At 33.4% G+C, this 24,376-nt stretch overlaps 1 protein-coding gene across 5 annotated transcripts in view; it reads right to left on the bottom strand.

The window, feature by feature from the left end:
* The window catches only part of LOC136035406 (serine protease filzig-like), a 71,490-nt gene that overhangs the window by 23,982 nt on the left and 23,132 nt on the right, over window positions 1-24,376 (bottom strand). For 4 of the 5 annotated variants that reach the window (XM_065717191.1, XM_065717194.1, XM_065717195.1 and 1 more), the window contains one exon: window positions 5,556-5,663. In XM_065717191.1, coding sequence (XP_065573263.1) covers window positions 5,556-5,655 — 100 coding nt within the window. In that variant the 5' untranslated portion in view covers window positions 5,656-5,663. Of the gene's footprint in view, window positions 1-5,555; window positions 5,664-14,865; window positions 15,012-24,376 lie in introns of those variants that run through there. The other variant, XM_065717192.1, reaches the window with a different exon arrangement.

Raw genomic sequence — 24,376 nt, 5'->3', positions numbered from 1 at the left:
CATGTAAGTTTTTTTTTAGAGGAAGAGGTTTTTTGCGTATAGACTGAAGAAAATAGGCTAATAACCACTCTTTGCAATAAATTATGTGGTTTCAATGCATCCAGTAGATTTAAAGTCTGCGAGGTTTATTTAGTGATTAGAGGTTTTTCCCAGGTGGTTGGGAAGAAAAGAGCGTTTTTCACCTTAATTTTCCCCGTTGATCGCTGGGGTACTTTGGAAAGGTCCTTTTGGAAAAGGTCATTATTATAGACTATAAAAATAGTTATGACATTTGTAACATTTGCAACAAATTAAGATTGGATATCACTAATCAACGAAATAAATTCCTTCTACAAGAAGAGGTCAAAACTTATAGTCTTTGGGTTATTAGAAGCAAACTGATGAATCTAGTCTATTTAATGTATCCACACGACATCGTATTTTAAATTAGGGATATTATCTAGTTCATATTAGAAATCGTCTTAATAATATTCCAGCTTCACAATAGTTGATATGTATTCTTTATCTAAATCTATTTTTTACTGGTACCCGTGATTGAACAAATCATGCCACTATAGTAGATCACATTTTTTAAGTACTTACTAGGAGAATCGTCTAAAGGGTCTAAAGTCTTTTTGTACTTTTTTAATGGTTACTCATTGTTCAATTAGTTCTCTTATAGCTATTGTAGCCCACTGAAAATTCGCCCATTAAATTTCGGTAAATATATCTTACTAGTTTTCCAACGGGTAAAGAACAGAAACTGTGAAAATACAGCAATGATTATCTTGAGGGGAATTTACCTTTGTGGTTTGGTACAATCCTGCAAGAAGAATGCTAGACTTTCTATATAGAAGGTACGGAGGAATATTGTTCTCTAAGTTCAACGTCCACCCAGTTGTGCCAGTTGCAGTCTCCGTCCTTTTCTCTGGCAGGGGCACTAAGTCTGGTTTCTTACCAACCTTTTGGGTGCTTAGCAGAGTGTTAAGACACTTCAACATGGACATTAAACAGACTTAATTCCATCAGTGTTTTCAACTGGGTTTAAACTAAATTCTAAGTGGTGTCCAGGTGGATTTACGCACCCTTTGCTTCCTGAGTTATAGAACTGCGTCACAAAGGTTTAAAAAATACATTAGGGTAGTGACTGACCTCCAAGAATTTTTTTTTTTACCATAAACCATCAAATTGGAAAGAGCAGGATAGTCCCAATGTCAGAAAAGACGCAAGAAATCCAAAATGCGGCTGCCCCAAATACAAAAAAGTCAATCCAATGGTTAGGAGGATTCTATCAGTGGCTCATCCAAAATTAATGACAATGGCAAACCCTCTATCAAGATTATCAAAACAAGAGTCCCGGGGCCTGTGAGTAAAGAAGAAAGAGAGCAGAAAGCGTTTTACAAATTAAAAACGCCCTTCATAGTGGGTGGACACTCTAAAACCCTGAGTTTGCTTTACTCTTTCTTCTTGTAACTGATGGCGCAGACTGGATGCTGAGGGGCTGTGTCGTCCTCACTTTTGAGAATGAGCTCTTTATTATTTGTATTTCCTGTGAATTATCACCAGCATAATTTTTGACAATGTTTAATGTGGTTATGAAACTAAATTATTACCTATCTGGATGAAATCTTTAAATTGTAGTAATTTTACAGCCCTTAATACGGTTGATTGTTATGAAAACAGATAATCGACGTCTGGCATGATAGATAATATACGTCCAAGAGCAGGATATTGATTCTATTTGAAAACTCGACTAAGTAAAGCCAAAAGAAATGTCGATTGAATATCAAGGTTATAATGGGTAGGTGATGAATATGATGATACGAAAAGCTAATATTGGGATTATCGATAGTGGTTATGAATGCTATTATTCATATTTTGAAAAAGTAGTATGTGTTTTGTGTTAGTGAGTTTTAATTTATGTTCATAAGTCTTTGGTTGTATAGATGGTGTCAACTGTCAAGCCTTCTGCTTCTCTGTCTTCCCCCTTACCTGTTTTCTGCAAATCAGTATCATGTGATCCTTTAACCCATTTTCAACTGCAGTTGGTATTTTTAAGCTCTCCCTATTTGTGTTCCCTGGGAGTGGGAGCCCATCGATGGTTACCATTACTAATTTTAGTAATGGCAACCATCAATTACTAAAATCAATCAAAATTTGCCAGGGCAAATTTCATTTTTCATCCAGATTTCGAGCTACTTCTCCCATCAGAGGTTAGGAGGCTACTGTAGTCACACACTTAGGACGTATGCTGCTGTTCTAAAGGCCAGAACTTTGTTTCTTAATTGCAGTTAAATAAAAGAATTCGATGACTTGAGGAAACCGGAAATCCCCTCATGGAGCTGCGTCATATGATAGTTCCTGTTCAGCCGAGAAGATACCCATGTCCAGCAGCGGTGGGAGCCCACAAGTTTGGAAGACAAGAAGAAGAGGGAGAGAGAAAGAATCGAAGAAATAATAATAGGGAGGGTTGTAATGTATTGGTGCTTACCTTGCTTTTTTTAAACTGATTTTAGGAGGCTTGGTTTAGTGAACAACTGACTCACTCATGGTAGACAAGTGGTTTTCATGGTTTTAGCAATGCTTTCTTGTGAGAATGAATTTCCATGTGAAACTGATTCAAGAATGGTAACTATTATTTCAGTAATCTTCATTATAAAAGTATTCTTCAAGAAGATTTTGAAAAAAATACAACATTGTATGCAAGAAGATTTTGAAAAATTCCTAGATTCTATACAGGAAAATCACTGTCTCTGCCCTTGAAAAACAAGAAAAATAACTTTTTTACATTGATAGCACTTATGTTGAAATTTTCAGCCAAGCATAGTTCCTGCATTTAGGGCTTTACTCCCCCAACCGCGTCAGGGCGACCGTAAATCGGTCTGTCAGTGGCTATTCATTGGGGTACAGAGGGGGGCACTTCCCCCCTTAATTTGACAAATATTCTTGATGCATCCTTGTATTTTGCTTAACAATATGATTTTAATGATTAATTCTCATAAAATGTCAAAGTCCTAGTAACCAAAAAACAGAAATCCAAAAATGTATTAAGTAAAACTTTTATGAGAGATTCAAAACTTTTCACAGCATTGCAGCAGAAAAACTGCAATAATGATAACATGGATTTTCGTAAATTATATTCGCTACCCATTTAAAATTTGTAGTGCCTTTCATTTTGCTAAAATCTCTATATGTTTCCTACAAGAACATATCTGATAAACGATGGAATTTTTCATCTGCAGATCCTCAAAAATGCTGAGGACAATATACCCTTAGCACTCTTTATGTGGAATAAAACTGTCGGTTTTATTAGGGAAAGTTTAAGAGAGGTACGAAATAAAATCTGTATTGAATACCCTATTTCAACAAAACTCATGTTGCCTTTCTGAGTTTCTTCACCTAAGTTAGACAAATATTTTTATAATGTGTATTTTGAAAGTTTATAAAGCCTAAAAACGGACAAAATTAATTTAAAATTGAAACAAGATTTTTCTAATGGAAGCAAGTAGCAAAGCTGAGACCTAAAAACAAAAAACTATCGCTTCGAATTATATGCAACGTATATCTACAAAACAGATTAAAATCAACTGACCCGTGATGTTTTCCTACATTTGTAGGATTGTGGAAAACTAGCGCTTCACTAAAAACGCAAAACCCTTGGAACATGATAGTAATAGGAACAGAAAGTCCTGAAGTAGCAAGCTGAAAATAGAAGACTAATTTATAAGGCTCTAGATAGTCTTTCACCTTACATTAAAGCAAAAAATTTCACTATAATATTTTAATCCTCGAAAAAAAAATCATGCAAGATAATTTTTCAGTAAAGCAATAGTTTTTCAATATTCTAAGAGGGAAAAAATCATAAAACAGTTTATTTGAGCCTATTTTATTAACGAATGTTGCGTAAACTGTAAGGTAATAGTATTTGTTTTTTTAAAATTTCAACCCCGCTCTTTAAATCTACCTCTAACAGCAGGCCTGTTTAACTAAATGATAGACCATATAAAGATAATTGTGAATGATAATTTCTTAGCTTCGAGGAAATGATAACTCTAATAGGTAAACTACGCCCTTCAAATTCTGGTGGTTATGATTTTGTACAATTTTCTTTTCTTTTATTCCTTTGTTGTTGTTTAACCAATAGAAATGTAAGTTTTAAGATAGTTGTAAATGCGAGTGAGGCTTGAGACTTTGCCCGTGTTGGAGATTAGAAGGTTTTTTTCCAAGTTGAACTTCTGCAAGGCTGTACTGAATTCTCTGCCTTTTTCAGCAAGGGTGTCAAGTGGCTCCTCTAACATAGAAAAAAAAAAGCTATTATCAAGTCTCCACGACTTCAAATCAAAATTAACACACACAGCATAAATGTCATTCTAGACAAATAGCTGAGCGTAAATAACTGTTTATGAAAATCAGTAAAACCGTTTTGATATCAAATATCAGTACCATATTCAGCATAAAAAGCACTCATATCTTCAAACTAAACTCTTTTTTTTCGTAAGTTTTATCATTCAGATCTATCATCGGCTTTTTACTTAAATCAGCTTTTTTTTGTTTTTCAGTGTAAAATAAGAAACTGTTGACATTTTAGTGCCTGGTACCATTTGCAATAAAACCTACCTTTAATTTCGAGTCTCTACCGTAAAGAGAAAAATGGTGTCAATTAAGGTTTCTCATCAGTTTCTGGTAAGGAAAGTAAGGTTTCTGGTATTTTAACGTTTTTTTTTTTTTGTTAGCTATGTCATGAAGTTTGTATTTCTATTTTATCTTTAGGAAGGGTATTGTACTTTGTAACAGATTGAATTGTTAATCTATTCTTAAACTTCTGCAATTTTAAACTAATATATTAGCAAAGCTTAATATCTATAAGACTGATTTATTAATAACACATTGTGTAGCGCCTATGTCGTTAGTAAAAAATATTGCCTATAAAATGTTTTATAAATTTTGTAAATTTTAAAATATCAGTTATCATTTAAATTATCAATGCTTTAGCTACCTTTATCTTATTGCAAGTCAAAGTTGACTTTTTTTTTCTTTTTTTACGCTCCTTTATCTTGAAAGTAAAATAGTTTGCCTCTGGTTTCTCTAGTATTCAATTTAAGAAAACATCTAGAGTAAATAAGATGCAATTGGTAACTTTCGCCTGGTTCCACATCAGTGCTCATCTCAGCAGAATCTATGCTGTCAAACATAATTATGATAACGGTAAGGGAAAATAAAACCACAAAATACCTCAGTGATTTCTGAAGTCAAATAACCTAATATACACTATTTTGACAGTTTTGTAAAGAAAACTCCCGACCTGGAGTCCAACCTATCCTGGAGAGAAAAGGCTTATAATGTTTTGGCCTGAAAGCTATCTTTGGCTACAAATTAGCTCAAAATTATCTCAATCCTTGTTTTATTTGACAAATCAAACTAATTTATACAGAAGAAAAATCCCTGACTCAGCCAAAAGAATTTGAACAATTAAGTTTGTTGCATAGGCTCCAAACCCTTGTATAAGCTTCGTTACGAAATGAAGTAATGGTCCTGATTTACTTTTTAAAATACATTATAACATAAAATCTAAATACCTTCTTGAACAGCAATATAATCTCCAATTGGTGAGCATAAAGATAATTTGGCAAAAGATATCCATATTGCTACTGGGAATGCCCAAAAATGGCAGATCATCTCACAATCTGCAAGAAATAATTTGAAAACCTTGTTAAATCCAAATAAAGGAAAGCTCCACTGTCACATTGCAATATAAAAAGTTCCTGGTGGCGAACTAAAAAGACTCTTAATAGTAGTAACTAGAATTTCTTAGATATATATATATATATATATATGTATATATATATATATATATATATATATATATATATATATATATATATATATATATATATACATATATATATATATATATATATATATATATATATATATATATATATATATATATATATATATATAAATAATAGAGTTTTCAAAAGAAAAGTAAAGAGCCATATTAAATAATTTAAGAGCCTTGTTAAATCAAAGTAAAGCAAAGCCCCACTGTCACATTGCATTATAAAAAGTTCCTGGTGGCGAACTAAAACGATTCTTAATAGTAGTAACTAGAATCTCTATAATATATATATATATATATATATATATATATATATATATATATATATATATATATATATATATATATATATATATATATATATATATATATATATATATATATATATATATATATATATATATATATATATATATATATATATATATATATATATATATATAAATAATAGAGTTTTCAAAAGAAAAGTAAAGAGCCATATTAAATAATTTGAAAGCCTTGTTAAATCAAAGTAAAGCAAAGCCCCACTGTCACATTGCATTATAAAAAGTTCCTGGTGGCGAACTAAAACGACTCTTAATAGTAGTAACTAGAATCTCTATAAATATATATATATATATATATATATATATATGTATATATATATATATATATATATATATATATATATATATATATATATATATATATATATATATATACATATATATATATATATATATATATATATATATATATATATATATATATATATATATATATATATATATATATATATATATATATATATATATATATATAAATAATAGAGTTTTCAAAAGAAAAGTAAAGAGCCATATTAAATAATTTGAAAGCCTTGTTAAATCAAAGTAAAGCAAAGCCCCACTGTAACATTGCATTATAAAAAGTTCCTGGTGGCTAACTGGTATTTCTACTTAAGAATACAGAGGTTTTGCCTCTTTTTTGCATTTTTTGGGGGTAAATTTTGCAAAAAATATTATCAATAATTTTACTGTAGAACATTGGAATAATAGGTATGGGGAACATTGTTGAAACATTTAGATTGAAAATATGCATTAATTTTTACCCTCTATAAGACTGAAGTCATCCTGGCCACCATCACATTACAACCCTAAATATAAACGAATAATGATTGACCATTTTGTCGTAAGTGTCTTATAGAGTTAGACTTCGTTTTAAGTGCTTGCCTGTTTAAATTAATACTTATTAAGCTCCTTTTTCAAAATAGTTCTGATTCAAGTTTAAAAGCAACAAACAGGGCGTAAAGAATCTCTGCAACATAATTTGTTTACAGTTGAGGCTCCTTTGGTTTTAAACTTCAACCGATATGTCTTCATGGCCTGAAATTTTACTCAGGTTAATATAAAACCCCTGAAAAAATAAATTTAACCACAATTCATACTCTTAGTCTTGCGCTATTTCGACAACCTGGATTCACCTTGCATCTCACCACTTACATACCTTGCTCTCTTCAAAGTACCTTGCCAGTTTCAACATAGTGCCCTCAGCCGTTCTTGAAATATTACGTACAAGTCCTTTTGATAGGTTGGATGCACGTAGAGTTTTAAGATTTAGTTCAATTTGTTTCTGAATATTCCCTTGAATTTTCAACTTGATATCCTTAGATGCTCCTGAGATATTGCAGATATGCCCCTTTGACAACTTGGTGTACTTATAGTCATTTACTTCTTTCTTTCAGAACGCTATGAAGTTTTCAACTCTAAACACTTAGCCTTTCCTGATATATTGCATATACACCCTTTTGACAACCTTGACGTATATAGTGTATTATGATTTAGTTCAACATACCCCTTAAAGCTCCCCAAAATTTTCGCTCGATATCCTTAGCTGTATATGAGAAATTGGGGAGAAAACCTTTTGGGAACATGGATGCACATAGTGTCTTTTTCTTTTATTTATCACTCCCCTATACATGCCCTGAAAGTCTATGCTAAAGATATACCTTTTTGACAACATAAATACAAATAACGTCTATTGATTTAGTGCAACACACCCTAAATGTTTTAACTTAATGTCCTTAGCTGTTCCTGAGATATTGCAGATACACTCTTTTAACAACATGGATTGCGTCTAGTGTTTTATTTAGTCAATTTCTACTTCAAGATTTTCTGAAAGCTTCACCTTAACACTATTAGCCTTTTCAATCTATGGTCAAATATGAAAAACCAGCTGGGGGGTCTCTGTTCCCTTTATTAACTTACTTAATTCCCATCTGGCCAGGTTGATTGATTCGGGGCTTCTCCTCTATTGGCAAAATAATATTACTTTAAGCATGCCTCCCTGTTTGTTGGAGTCTTCAGCAGTACTTGGGTAGGCTGGTCAGAAAAGTTTCCCCAGCAGCACTTGGGAGCTCATCCCCTGGGGCAAGAGGTATTTATTCTTCCCTTAAAGGCTATTTTAGGCGGTTGGGCTGGGGACATCCGCTGAGCGTGTCCTCCCCATCGAAGCTGTTTGAGTTTAAAGGTCTGTGTGATGATTTGAGGTAATACAAGGAGGACCGCAGTTGTTCGTTTGATACTCGTTCAAGGTAAATAATACCACTGAGCTTTCAGATCAATTTAGTTTCAAATGCCGCCAGTCGGTGCTTGTCATCGACTTTAAGAGTCCATGCCTCTGCTCCATACGTTGCACCTGGAATCACTAAGGCACGGAAGATTCGTATCTTCAGTTATAAAGGGAATTGTTTATTTTCCGAATAGAGCGTAGTGACTTGAAGCATGCAGAAGCAAGAGCCAGGCGTCGTTTGATGTCTTTTGAAGAGTCGTTTGTGGATGTCACCACACTTCCTAGGTAAATAAATCGATCGACCCATTCGATTTCCGCACACCAAATAGTGACTTTGACGAGGGGGAGGGGGTGCAAGCCGTGATACTCATCTTCGTCCTGCAGGTGTTTATCGTCATTCCAATGCAACTAGCTACTTTGTTGATAACGTTTGCACTGGCTTGGATCTTCTCTATTTTTCTGTTCTTCCGAGTAATGTTATCAGAATATGCAAGTAGGTCAAAAAGGCATCCTTCAAACAAATATTCCCGTGTTATCAGGGACAAGTGAGAGCACAGTGCTTAGGAATAGGCAAAAAAGAATGAGTGAGAGGAGGCATCCTTAGAGAAAACCAGTGGAGGTAGAAAACTCCTCAGTGAGTCCATCACTAGTCTGCACAATGCTTCTCGCCTTCTTGTACATACTCCTTATAATATCGATAATATCAGAGGGAACTCCGTAGGAAATTACGTCAAAGGACTCTTTCAGTGACAATTTATTGATTTTTTTTTTGAGAATAGGAAAAAAGACTAAAACCGAGAAAAGACCTGCGAAACGAAACTACAGTTTGAAAATCTAGTCTGAAAAAGCAGACATTATCGTCGGATTTGCACTTGATGATGATTTGTTTTGTGTGACTGAAAAACTGAGGAAAAATTTTGCATCTCTTTGCTCAACAATTTGAAAGGGAAAATAAGCATAATTGAGAGGTAGAATTGGAAGGATTAAAACAGATTTTGACAATTCAGGGCGGACATGAAACTCGGGTTAGATTTGAAAAGCCAGGGAAGGAGTTAGGGATCTGTCCGATCAACTTTTTGGCGCAGTCGGCCTCAATTAATGGGGAGGATTTCTTTGGGGAGCTCAAAGATGATAGTTAGTTCTGTCAACCCACAACTTTTGGGCCAGTTGTGACTACCGTGCCGAGGTTTAGTCGTTCTAAACTATGGTCCTTGGGAGATACTCTCCCCCACTGCCAGTCATAAACTATTCTTCCCAAACCTTTAACCAGTAGCCAAATACCCACTCCTTACCCTATGTTGGCGTCGACGTGGGTTCTTTTTTCAACCATCCCATGGGGAATGACCCTGGAAAAGTTTATTTATTGTTCCATCTGATTTTTGCCTCATTTCTCTGTACCTTTTTCTTTACCATGAACCTATATATTTTTTACCAGAAGCAATTTTAAACTCAACCATGCACCAAGTCTTGTTTTAAATCAGATGTTGATTTCGTTTAACCGATGGAGGTTAAGAGGATAGTTGAGCCAGTCTCTCTTAACACGTGCTTCCGTCTCATATGCCAGAGCCCTATATTTCATTCCTCTCAAGTGTAAGTTTGAGAGAGCAAAAGGAATTTCTTATTTAATCGTACTACAAATCCCTGATGACCCAGAACCCGAAAAATACCTGTCCCATTTTAGTTTTTCCCTTTTTCTACTGGGTTGGTGGGTATATACATCCCCCTCCCCCTCAGACAAGGCATCACACAGCTATATTAGCACAATCATTTTCCATTAATCCCATGAATCCGCTTCTTCGACATTCCAAACCTGGTTGCCATAGCTGCACAGCTTATTTTCCCAATCATTATACATTGGAAAGCCTATAGCCCAGCTTTTCTTAAATTGCAATGTACATTGGCCAGATATGTTTTTTTTTTTAAGAGAATTTCAAGTCGATGCTAAGTATTTTCTCTTTGGAGATGCTGGCCAGTTTGTCACAATATTGGCCATTTATCTTAGGGGGAAGGTATTGGGTCCCTGACCCTAATCATAAGATAAATGTCCAGGATCTCCTATATGTATTTACTAATTTCACAAACGCTTTAAATATATTAATTTTTCAAGCTTAAATACGACCAAGAGAACACTTTGGCATACAGCATCAATTTTTCTGCATGGCTCATCAAACTAGCTGACCTATCTTTCTTCAGTGATTTTACTTTCTGATAGTGTCAAATTGGGTTTTAAATTTTCATTCTTCTAATTCGTTAACATTCACACTGGATTGCGGGGGAGCTGACTTTCCTTTTTGTATGTACATAACTTTTACAGTTAGTTAATGAAAAGTCCTAGTTAAGATACATCCATATAAGTTACCCTTAAAGTGAGTTGTTGATTATACACTCTGGCAGTAAAATTCAGTTATATTTTCTAAGCCCGCTTTTGATTGTCCCCTTACCCGATTAGGTGGGTAAAGGAGTTTTAGCCGAGTTCTTGATAGATATTGAGGAATGGCCCCTCCTATTCCATCAAGATTTCACCATATCAACAATAAACGTTCATGTATACACTTGGCATAGTTTTATAATGTACAGCTCTTGCTCTAGGGACTGTGGGGGGATATCATCGGTAAAAGCTTAGTTATTGGGCCAGGGTTTGTCACCCTAATCACTTTTGAATATAAAAAGGTACTAGAATTTTCAACTTCCGATCCAAGGAGTCCTCTCAAAAGTTTCTATGAAATCTCCTTCCATACGAATTGTCCTGGGATATGATTTTAAAAATAAGAAGTTCACTGAATTTAATCTTACCAACCAAACGCTATGAGCCTTGGAAGATTTGTCTGTTTTTTTTTTTTTTTTTTTTTTTTTTTTTCAAGAAGGTGCGAAACAGCCTTAAAAGGACACATGATCCTTGTGAAAACTGCACCATCCATTTCAGCGGATCAGAGAACTCAATTGTCGAGATTCGCGCTACCATATAAGAAATATGATATTTAAACATTTTTCCAAGAATCGCAACGGAAGCGTGTTTACTTGTTTTTTTATTTTGTTTTCTGTTTCCAGAGATGATCATATTTAACCAAAGATCCTAGAAAATCAGAAGAATCCTCAATTAAACGGAAATTGAAAGTTCTAGGGCCCATTTTAAGTAGAAAAAAAGATTGTGCCGCAACAAAAAAAAAATCCTTTCTGCAATTTTGTGGCGCAAAACAAAAGATTGAACCAAAGAAGGCCAAAAAAGCTGTTATTGAAAATTTGTAAACTCATATAAAAAGATCATATAAAAAGCTTCTCAGTTTCAAAGGCTTTAATGCCACAATGGCGCACATTCGATCCTAAGGATGCACATAGTCGGTGAGTGGAAACTAGCGATAGCGTAAATATTCTAGCATTTGGATTTCTTGGCATTTTACTCAGACTTCCCAATTGTATTTTCTTCATAAACTGAGCTCCGACAGTCATTACTACGCTAATTTTGCCGTTTGAAGTAACTGCACTAATTCTGCGATGACGACGAGCGAATAGCAAACGACGAACGACACTAAGCGCTAGTAGGTGTCGGTGATTTTGTCGACACTGACGCCAGTTTCCAATTTTAGAAGTTAGCCATACTTTTTGTTATGTATAGGGATGTGTAGTTGTGCATCAGCTTTTATTGCCAAACCCAGTGTATCTTTGTGTAGGTGGAAGGAGTACTGTGTCTGAAGCCTAAAGAAGGCCGTGGGGTAGAAAGGTGGGGTAGAAGGGGGGGGGGGTAGAAATTAATCTTCCTTGATTCTTGGGAATATTTACAGACTTAATATGGGTTCTACTGATGCAAGGCTCCCCTCTTGTTCTAGAAACTTGTGCAACAAAAAAGGTTACATTCATATGATGCCAGATATAAAGGACAGATAGGTGGGGTGACACTATGATTGCCGCCAGGAAATTCTCAGAAAGGAAGGGGGTATTGCTACCAGGAGCTTAGTCTAATTTAAATGGGAATCCTTCTCATTTTTCTACTTTTCACTTTTTTAATTTCTTCTCGCTTACCAGGGATTGTGCTTCCTTAGCCCATTCCTGCATACATGAGAGATGTCCCTATAGAAAGACTGTCCAAAAAAAAAATGTTGAAATCGAAGAAATAATGACCTTACTAATTTTTTATATTCAGCGCCCCACCCCCATACCTTCTAATACATATTTGGAATTTTTACTTTCCGAAGGATGACTACCATTTTCGAAGTATTGTTATACAAATTTTTAACTTAGCCGTGCATCGGGGTTCATGTAGGGATAGCCTCGCCCGCATTTAAGAGAGCAGTAGACCAAACAGTCCGCAACAACAAACTCCAAGTGAAGAGTGAACCTTGTTAGTAGAAAATGAAACTCGAAAAAAGGAAATTCAAAAAATATCTTATTTATGCTAATTATAACTTTGAAAATTGTATCAATCTTAATGTTAGACAAAAAGCTCTTAGCACATAAGTGCTTTTACGCACTTATAAAAAAGCAATTGAGTTCCTCTAGAAAGGTATGCGGTCTTGCAGGAAATCATGCATCAAAACTCATGGTATACGGAAACCCTAAAGTCACTAAAGACAAAGCATAATATTTCTCAGTTTTCCAGAGAAAGATGGTCATACATGTGACCACTGACAGTCCGTAATCACAAATTATTTAAACAAAATTCGAATGAACATTTAAATATATAGTGCCCTTTTAAAGTAGCAATAAAGGTCACGGCAAAGAAAATTACCAAATTATCGGATTTTGGCCCTTGCAAACTATTGGCTTGTCAAAAAAAAATTCTAGGAACTATGGAAATAGTATTTATGTAGCCTCCCAGTCTAAGAGGTCATACTGACTAGCAGTATACCATTCTTCCCCTAACAAAAATTCAGCTGATAAACATGAATGGTTGTTATAGACTGCCTATGAAAAGAAACTAGCCGTTATAGAGCATCGTATATTTTCAAATTAATTAGTTCCACTAGCTACCTAGTGTATCTATCTTAGTTCAAGGAGTCCACAAGAGAAATTAGGTTTTTAAATTGAGATATAGAGTGCCACCGATTTTAGATATTTAAGAATTATATCCATCGTTGTAGCGAAAGCTTAAACTTGGTCGGTAAAAATGATCAGCCATCAGGTTGTATCCGTTGCTCCTGTCTCAGTATCTTTGCTAGTGGCTCCTCAATTCACACATGAAGAATTTCTGAGCTATATTTGTCTCAACATTCACTATATGAGCATAATTGAACGCATCTTTTCATTTAAAAACCTTATCCAGCGATATTTTGTTGCCACGGGCAGACATGGGGGACCATATTCTCCTCGGGAACCACCTTCCTCAAGAAAATTTTCCTCCCATGAAAACTACCCCGGTGGAAGTTCCTTCCTGATCCCTTCCCAACATTTTGCCCTTGAGAAATTCTCCGCTCAGATAAAATTGAGCAGCCAAATGGAAATTAAGACATATAAAAAGAATAGAAAAAAGGATGGATTGTGGAAAATCTACCAAGATTACAAATCCATGTGGAACATTTTGTAGAAGCCATCAGTTTGTAGTAACGAACTGTAAGGAGCTACTCGGGCCAATAGCAACTAAAACTCTATCCAAAGGAATTTTTACCCCAATTAATATATCAAAAGACTGTTTTTTCATGCTGATTCCAAATATTCAACTTCATCAAGTTTAAAGTTACACATCAAACACCACAAGCCTGAGCATATTAGGGAATCTCAATGTGGAGGTTTTAAACTCCCATCTACGAAAACGTGAATTTTGCGATTTATTTGCAGAACATCTATCAAGGATGCCTGTTTATGCATTATTATTACTATTTTTTAATAAAATAGTTTTAATTATAATATAATCCGAAATAGTCAGTAAAAATGACAAGCCAGTCAACAAATCTATTGCTCCCTCCCCCGAACATTCTGGTTAGTGACACCTCAGGTCGGTACCAGACCAAGTTCACAGTAAGTAATTATCGCAATTTTAAAATCATTTCTTTTAAGATTTATCTAGCCTTGCTATAACAATTCAGCAACCCCAAAATTAAAAAGAAGTACTAAGATAAACAAACAAGGATTAATAAATATGCCTATGTTTTGGAATATAATTCAAATATTTTAAAACTCTTCTTTTCTTCATTATTTTTATTCGTCGTACTTTTTTGGCTGCTCAATATTGCGTTGGGGGAGAATTTTTCACAGGGTCTGGCATTTTCCACAAGGGGAATTTTCTGTTGGGAAATATTCCAAGTGTAGGACTTTCCATGGGGAGGGAGGAATTCTTTCAAGAGAATATGCCTAGCAGCGATTCCGGGATGTTTTCTGGAGCACATGCACCCCAGAAAATTCAAAGATGCTCTATTTACATGGTTGAGGGGGGAAATGTAAACAGGGTAGCCAAAGTATCATTGATGTCCCAGCCAAACATTGAATCTGGGTTCACCCCTGTTTACCACTCACAGACTGTGGAACAGCTAGCATGGGAAACGCTTAAAATAAACGGAAATGACGATTACCCTTGTTTTGAAATTGGCCTCAATTATTCTTATCCGTGTGCATTTATCAATAGGAAATTCACTAAATAAAATCACTGTTTTTGTTGGTTCAAGAAGACCAACAGGTAGTAAATGAAGGTGAAAGTTTTCATCTGAGTACTTCCTATTGCCAAAGTGACGTACCTGGTGATGATAATTCCGTCCCAACGGGTTTTTGATTCTTATAACGAAAAAAATAAATAAATTGGGCGTGCTTTGCCAAAACATTAGAAGTATTCCCGGAAAAGCAGGGCAGTTAAGTAATATTCATCATCACGACATTAAATTCGCACTGAAGAACAAGGTTTTTAAAGATGTGCAAAACGTTCTTTACATTTGCTTTATAATGAATGAAAATAAAAGTTAATTTTACGGGTAGGAAATCATTCTATTAAAAAAAAAAACTGTCTATGTTTTTTCCAAAATAAAACGTTGCTTAGAAGCATTAAAGATTGTTTGAACAATAGCATTTAAGCGTAAAGGTCAAATTTTGAATTCTGGATTAAAGATAGAAGTAATTGTTTGAATGTAAGAAATAAAAGGTAACGTTCAGTGTCTTCACTTCCTCTGTAGGCTATCCAAAAAAGCACCCAGGTTTCCAATAGAAAATAGTATTGAAAACTGAGCTTATTTGAATTTTCTGCTGAATTAAAATTGTACACTAAGATTTACTAATTTCATGGTCGGTCAAAGATCATTGAGAACCATTTGAAAGATTCAACGTGGTTGTCAACGTTGAGGACTCCTTGTTGTACAAAGCCGAAATATTCGTTTGATAGTTCTTCTTCTGCTTTGTCTTCCTACTGGCCATAGACCCGTTGGATCAGAAATTCAGTTCTTAGGTATTGTCATGGTGTTAGTTCCTCTTTAGATTTTATTTTTCAACATTAATTCTGATATCTCTTCTAGCTAAACAAGAAGATCACTTACAAATTTATTTCTGACACGCATAATCATTAATAAGATTATCGCTCATGTTTAGTATTTCATGTTTCTTGACCCATATTGTGGATGTACAATATTAATCTCAAAGGACCTTTACGTTTGCCATTTTTGGACACGAATATTTTAGCAAAATTCCGTTCATAATTTGATCAGGGAATCAGGAAGACAGATAGTTTGTTCTTTAAGAAATCTTTATATGGATATTTATCACTCATCTGATACAAAAAAGGGAAAACAACTATTATTTTAGCACATTTAACTGCGCTAATTACCTTGGCACGAAGTGAACGGTGATTTGTACATTAATCAAATCAAGGCTAGCGAAACCAATACGTCAAGAAAATTTCGAGCCATATTTATCTTTTAATGTCAAAATATATTTTAATGTCAAATTAGTAAGCTTTTATTTCCCTTTTCATTGTCAAGTTTGTTTGTTTTTACTACTTTCCCTTTTTAGAGTCAATCATGAAAAAAGAATAAAGTCGGTATCGAAATTTCTCAAGTTTGTGCCTATTCATTAGCTTATGAAGCACTTTATAAAAAGAGTACACGAAAATTCATGGACGTTTTATTTACTCTTTTTAAATGGTAAAAATATGTAAGACTCAGACCAATGAAGTCAAAATTTAATCCTGCATAACATGTAATTCGAAAATTTTGAAAAAAACTATCAAATGAAAAAAGTCACTATTTGAAGCTCAATCAAGATTAGTTGATGTTATTCCAATTAATTCCAAATATAATTATAGTATTAATTTTATGACTGAAATTAATATTAATTTCAAGTATAAATATAAACCAGGAATATACATTTCACATTTTCTCCTTAAATGCAAGGAAAAACCACTATTAAACGCAACAAGTACGCTTCTAGTGAAGAGCTAGAGGCTCAGTCAAAGTTCGTGACTTCTACATTCCTGTAAAAATTCCTGTAGAAAAAATAACTGACATAATATTTCTGAGTTTAGGAAACATGGACAGGAAAAAGTTTTTTTCATACAGTATAGCCATTAGCCTGCTACAGACCAACTTGAACTTCTATCTTCGTTCTCAGGAAAAGAGTTCTATATCCACTTTTTGTGGTAACTGTTAAAAGAGGAGTGTTTCTAGATTCAATGATGTTTTTTTTTAACCGAACCTGACCCTTGAACAAAGCTTTGGACGTTCTTATTACCAAATTCTTCGGAAAGGTATGATTCCATTAAACATTTTCGTCTATTGGTCTTTTGCAAATGCTTTTACAGTGATGCAAAAAAAAAAAATTGCTATGAAGCTGTATTAAACAATACTATTCATTAAAAAACTAGATGATTAACCAGAATTCTAGCAAAGTAATTGTAATACCTATATTAAATTAATCAACTTTTTATGGTGATTCTAAATATATAAAATTCATTGAGATTAAAGCTACCCAACAAAAGTTACGAGTCTCATAATATTTTCTCTATTTATGAAAAAAGAGGGAACACCCCCAAAAGGGTGACTGACTTAGATAAAATTACACCATGGTATTTATTGTTTCAGATAACTAGAGCAATAGAGCCCCCCTCCCCCTGTGTAAAAAAACTTGAAATTCTATATTTTTTCGTTAAGGATGATTTCATATTCGGATTTATTTGTTTTTTTGTGTTTTTCCTTTTTCCTTTGGTGTGATCACATCGGTTCACTGTCGTTAGAATATCAGGGGCAGACTCTTTAGAAAGACCGTTAGAAATTTCTATCAAACGTTTAAGTAGGAAAGAAAGATTGCGTCACGCCAAGGTTGTGTTTGAAACGACAAATTTAACTGTGATCCCAAAAAGTCAGAGATAGAAATTTTCAAGACAGCCAATCGCTTCAAAATTGTCAAACAACTATAAATGGAGCTTTCTCATCTGATGGTGCATTCGTTCCTGAAGAGGCATGTTGTCCATTAAAATTTAGCACTTAGAATTAGCAATCTTAAAGATTAGTGTAGCTAAATCTTGGATATTATTTGAAAAAGCACTTGCGGTTAATAACACCAACATTTTTATATTTTTCAGAATTTTTTTTCTTTTTTTTTACATCTGATAACGATAATCGTCTAAATTTTATTGGACTTAACGAAACTGCCGCTTTGAAGAAATTATTAAGCAACCAAAAATTTTCTATCAGACAGTGCGTTTCCATTTTTTCAAAATTTTTCAGAAATACTCTATCATCCCTGGGTTAATCATTTTACTCTCCGAATTCCATAATTTTTCAAAAAATGTTATTTGCAATTTACTATAAATGAAAAAAAAAATATTTCTGTATATGCACAGTCAAAATTGAAACAATAGAAGTCTGACAACTATGCCCTCAGACGCTTCCTTGATTAAAAATATCTTCATCAAAGTGCGTTTAACGAAAATATATGGTTGATTGTGCTAATGGTAAAGAGCAAAATATTCTCTAGTACTATTTATGTTAATTACTGATTCGCTATTTAAGTTTCTGGCATGCGCAAAATCTCTTGATTTACCTCAATAATTTCGTATGAATAGATCCGAAATTTTGCTGAAACTAATAGTGCCAAAACTTTGTGCAAATTGAAGACACGCATATGTTGGCCCCCAAATCCTCGCCGTTTGTATACAAATTAGAAAATGATTTTTTTTCAAACTGAAAGTAAGGAGCAACATTAAAACTTACAATGAACATAAATTATTCTGTATATCAAAGGGGCTGTCCAATCCTCAACGCTCCGCTCTTTACGCTAAAGTTTGACTCTTTCTCCCAACTCTACTTTATAAAACAATAAAAAACTTTAGCGTAAAGATGTTCAGGAGGAGACAGCCCCTTTTATATACGGATCAATTTCTATTCGCTTGAAGTTTTAATGTTGTTCCTTAATTTCAGTAAAAAGAAACTTATTTTTAAAAAATTTGATTTAAGCATATTTTTGTATTAATGCAGGTTTATAATAAACTATTATATTTACTAATAACTTAGTTTATTATAAACCTTATAATAAACTAAGTTTGATTTCAGTTTCAGTTGTTAATAAATGACTCTTGAATCAGAAAGGCTGTTTAATTAGAATAATAACCTCTTTTAAAGGTTAAAAAAAAACTTTAGCGTAAGACCGAGTTGCTGAGGAGAGGCAACCCATTTCATATACGTAATATTTTCTGTTCATCTTAAGTTTTAATGTTGTTTCTACTTTTAATTGAAAAAACTTGTTTTTACTTGATTGCTGATCGTTTTTTAAATAATATCGGGAAATCCAGCCTCTACTCCATGGAAAATTCCCTTCCCACACGAGAAATTTTTCGATGGAAAGATCTTCCTACGTAACTTAAATTTGAGAAATATTTGCGGACCCAATTTTGTAAGGCATAGTAACAAAACGGCTAAAGAGGTCGAAACTATTTTTATGGAAATGATAGTCATACAATATCTTTGGTTTATTATCACATGAAAATTATAGTCATGAAGCGGCTTAAGGTAAAATAAAACGCTAAGAATGGCTGGAAAACAACACAAACAAATTATTGCTTATTTCGGCCATTATTTGACAAAATTCAAAGTTCGAAAAGACGAGTGGGTGAACTTCCTCATATACATAACATGAGGCGTTTTGCCCCCTCGTCAATACCGTGCTCTTTGCGCTAGAGTTCGAAATTTGTTCCAGTTCTTTAAGAATGACCCCTGAATCACAAAGGCCGTTTAATTAGAATAATAGCACTCTTAAAATTACTAATAATACCTTAGTATCAAAAGAGAGGCGTTGACGAGGGGGCGAACCCCCTTATATGCATATTATTTTCTGTTCGTCCCCCAGAAAAAAATCCCCCAAAAAACGTCTTATACTTCCCAATAACCAATACTAGGCTATGTGTAAATAATGAGCACAGTTCATAACTTCAGCCCTTTCCCCGGGGACTTAGGGGGATTAAGTCATCCTTAAAGACATAGTTATTAGATATTTCAACTATTCTGAACAAGATGGTTTTCTCAAAATTTTGCCCCGTTGACTTTGGGAAAAAATGAGCGTGGGAGGGGGCCTAGTTGCCTTGGCCACTTCAAAAGAGCACTAGAACTTTTAATTTCCATTCGATTTAGAAATCTTGCGAAATTCTTGGACTACTGGGTCGATAAGATTACCCCTGGTAAAACAATCGAACAAAAAAAACAAATAAACACGCATCCGTGATCTTTTTTCAAACAAAATGTACAAAATTCCATATATGTGCAGATAGGAGCTTGAAACCTCCACAGTAGGGTTCTCTGATACGCTTAATCGGATGTTGTGCTTTTCATTGAAATTCTAGACCTTTTATGGGGTATTTCTCCCTTTTTTTGAAAATAAGTCAAATTTTCTCCGGCTCGTAACTTTTGATGGAAGCTAAACTTGATGAAACTTATATATTTAAAATCAACATACAAATTTGATTCTTTTGATACATTTATTGGTATCAAAATTCCTTTTTTTGAGTTTTGGTTACTATTGAGCCGGGTGACACCATACTTACAGTTCGTTACTGTTAAAGCAACTGTTTGAACACACTAGTTAAATCTAAACATATTTCGAAAATAACCGTAGAATTAGTATCTAAAATGATCAATAAAGCTGATCTTTTGATTTGTATTTTTTTTCTAAACTTTTTACAGTCTAAGTTATTGTTAACCCAGGTCGTACCTTACTTACAGTTCGTTACTAAATAGTTCGGTTCGTTACCAAAAGAATTCTATCAGTTTGTTACCATCAGTTTATTCTATCAGTTTGTTACACCTGGTTTTATTTGTTGCATTCTAAAGCAGTTTTTAGGAAGTACAAATCAGACTTCAATGGAAAGAGGGATAGAGGGTAAGGTGTATCATCTTTCTCATATATAGAAATATATCTTTCTCATTTGATTCTCATATAATTATGAGAATCATATAACTTTCATATCTTTCTCATATATTTTTTTTCTCTGTACTCCTCTGTTTATACTTGTGTATGTTTGTGGGTAATAAATATTATTATTATTATTATTATAGGCTGATTTATGCTTGCCAAACTTTTTACAATTTCAGTTACTATTAAACCAAGTCGCACCTTACTTACAGTTCGTTACCGAATAGTTCCGTTCGTGACCAAAAGAATTCATCAGTTTGTTACCACGACCTGTTTAATGCTTAACTTGCAATTATCAACTGGTTGCATTTGTTGGATCCTAAAGCGCTTTTTAGGAAGCATAAATCCTAAGAGAGGAAAGAGGGTAAGATGTATCGTTCCTTTTATATATATGACAATTTCTGATTGTCTTAGTTTTCATATTGCTCTTTACTTGTGTTTGAAAAAATCTAATTTTTTGAATTAAAGGAGAAGGCAAATACTGCTGTCTCTGTTCAATCATAAATCTACCATAAGAGTCAATAAATTATTAGCAATAAGCAGGTCACTTCAGTGGTAAATTTACCGGATAATGGCTAATGCGGATAGAGCTATGACTTTATTGAGCAATCATGCAGGAAAATTAACAAGGAAAACAATTAATATTTTATTTTCGTCCTAATAAGCGAATAATGTTTTTTTTTAAATGAAAATAAATAAGATGGAACTTTAAAATGAAGTACATATATGCTCCTGAACTTTTAGAGCACTTATATAAACTACCCTTTTCCCCAAACAATTATTTAAGATAGCCTGGACGAGCATAATTTAGACTCTTTGTCTGAAAAGAAAAAAACGATATTTTTTTTGTGATGGAAGTAAAAAGTAAAGATGAAACTTAAAAAGAACAAAAATTAATGCTTTGCAATTTATACAACATATATCTGCAATACTGGTTCAAATAAGCCGACTCGTAATTTTTTTCTAAGTTTATAGAATTGTGAAAAACTAGTGCTGTACAGGAAATGTTTTGTGTATAGAACTATACAGTGCTTTACTTTACTGTACAGTGCTGTACAGGAATGTTTTGAGCGGAATTAGTTAAACAGCAGTTTTTCCGACAGCAGTTTCCGAAAAAGCAGCTTTTTAAAGAAAAGTATAGGTCGTATTAAACTTAGTATCAGAAGAAGGAGAAACCAACAATAGCTCAAACTCAAAACGACCTGAAATTACTATTAAACAATAAATGAAACCCAAAACGAACAGAAATTAATAAGCAATCATAGCAAAAAAACATACAACAGACACTAACATAAACGAATAAATAAATTTTAAAACAAGAAAAATTAAGCTGAATGTGTAAATCTAGCTTAAAACGAACAAAAACATTTTGGTACTGAAGCATAAATGAAACCCAAAACGAATATAAATTAAATAAACAATCATAGCCAACAAACATCCAATAGATACTAATATAAATGATTAAATAAATCTTAAAACGAGTAAAATTTAAGTTGAATGCTCAAATTAAGATTGAAACTAACGAAAATCACTACAAACAAGAGTTTGGGCTTTGGATCCTTCTCTCACTGCATAAGCCTAAAACCTACTGCCACATTGGCGCTTTACTGAAAACTATATGTTAACTGAATAGTCTTGGAAAGTAGACATAAAATATAACTTCATGTTTGATATAATTCTATTAATTTTTGAAACATAATCAGTTCAAGATTTTATTTTACTTTAGTTTTATTTTCATTTTGGATGCTGTAATAACTGGAAAACAAAATATCTGTGATATAATTCGTTTTCAGTGAAGCACCAACGACCCAGCAGGCTTTAGACTTTTACAGTTAGGGAATGAGGCAGCATCCAACTCCTGTTTGTAGCGAAGCTATATTTGTCTTGAACACCGTCAGAGAGAAATAATAAAATTAAACACAATATTTGATATATAATGGTATAAATTTCTGAAAGCTCATCAGTTCAAAATTTAATTTTACTGTAATATTTATGTTTATTTTCAATGGTGGAAAAAAATATAAAAGAAAATGTTTGTAATATAATTCGTTTCAAACAGTTCGTGGTAACGAACTGTAAGTAAGGAGCGATTTGGCTCAATAGTAACCAAAACCCAGTAAAATAGAGTTTAGATAACAATAGACACATAAAAATAATCAAAGTTTGATGCTTATACGAAATATATAAAGCTCACCAAATTTAATGACACCCATCAAAAGTTACGAGCCTGAGAAAATTTGTCAAATTTTTGAAAATGGGGGCAAACACACCCAAAACATCAAGCCATCTTAAAGAAAATACCAGCATCAGATTCAGCGTACCAGAAAACCATAATACAGAGTTTTCAAGCTCCTGTGTACGAAAATGTGAAATCTTGCATTTTTTTTTTGCCACAAGAAAGTTCATGGATGTGGGTTTTTTTTCAAGGAGCGGACGTATCGAACCAGTGATCGTAGAATCTTGAGAGAAGGCTGATTTCATTGTAAATAAGAAGTTTTAGAGCCCATTTTAAGTGACTAAAAATACTGGAGGGCAGCTAGCCCCCCCAATGTCATTTTTCCCCAAAAGTCACCCGACTAAATTTTGAGATGACTATTTTTTTCAGCCTAGTCGAAAAATCTAATGAATATGTCCTTGAGAATTATTTGACCCCCACAGCCCCCAGGCGAAGGGTTGCAAGTTTTGAACTTTGTCCATTGCATTGTACAACATTGGTTATTGGGAAGTATACAGATGTTTTTCGGGTTTTTTTCTGTGGAGGGGGAAGGTTAAGTGGTAGGATCTTTCTATGGAGAATTTTCTATCTTTCTATGGAGCCAGATTTCCCAAAATTATTTAAAAAACGATCAGACATTAAATCAGACACTTTTTTAAATTAAAAAAGTTTTTTAGCTGAAAGTAAAGAGCAAAATTAAAACTTAAAACAAACAGAAATTGTTACATCTTTGAGGAGGGGTCGCCCCCTATTCAATACTAAGATATTATAAATGCAAATCAAGAAAAAACAGGCACCATTGAATGCAAAAGATTTTTTTGAACTTATAAAAGAGCTTTTTATTCTAATTAAATGGTCTTTATCATTCAGGAGCCATTCTTAAAGAATTGGGACAAAATTCGAACTGAATTTTCATAATTCGAACTCAATTTTTTAATTCGAACAAAATTCGAGTTTTTTTAATTCATTTCAAGCTTGATTTGCAAATATAATTTAAGTTTCACTTGTTTTACGATTTATTTATTCATTTATATTAGTACCTATTGTATGTTTGTTTCCTATAATTATTTCTTTAATTTCTTTTCATTTTGGGTTTCATTTATCCTTCAATACCAAAATATTTGTCTTTGTTTTAAGTTCGATTTGAATATCTCATTTAAACTTCAATCATTAAGATTTATTTATTCATTTATATTAGTATCTGTTGTATATTTTTTTGCTATGGTAATTTATTTAATTTATGTTCGTTTTGGGTTTCAAGAACTATTAAAATTAAACTGAATGTTCAATATGTAATCATGTTAATTGCTAAAAGCTCACGAGCTCAAGATCTTTTCGAACTGTTCTTGGCTACGAACTGTAGAGAAAGGAGCGACCCGACTTAATAGTAACCAAAACTCCAAAAAACGGAATTTTTACACCACTAGTTACATCGAAGGAATTGCAATTTCATGCTGATTTTAAATGTATATTTTTTATCAAGCGTA

Source organism: Artemia franciscana, chromosome 14, assembly GCF_032884065.1.
Source record: "Artemia franciscana chromosome 14, ASM3288406v1, whole genome shotgun sequence".
Lineage (NCBI taxonomy): Eukaryota > Metazoa > Arthropoda > Branchiopoda > Anostraca > Artemiidae > Artemia > Artemia franciscana.
This window is presented reverse-complemented; position numbering and strand designations above follow the sequence as displayed.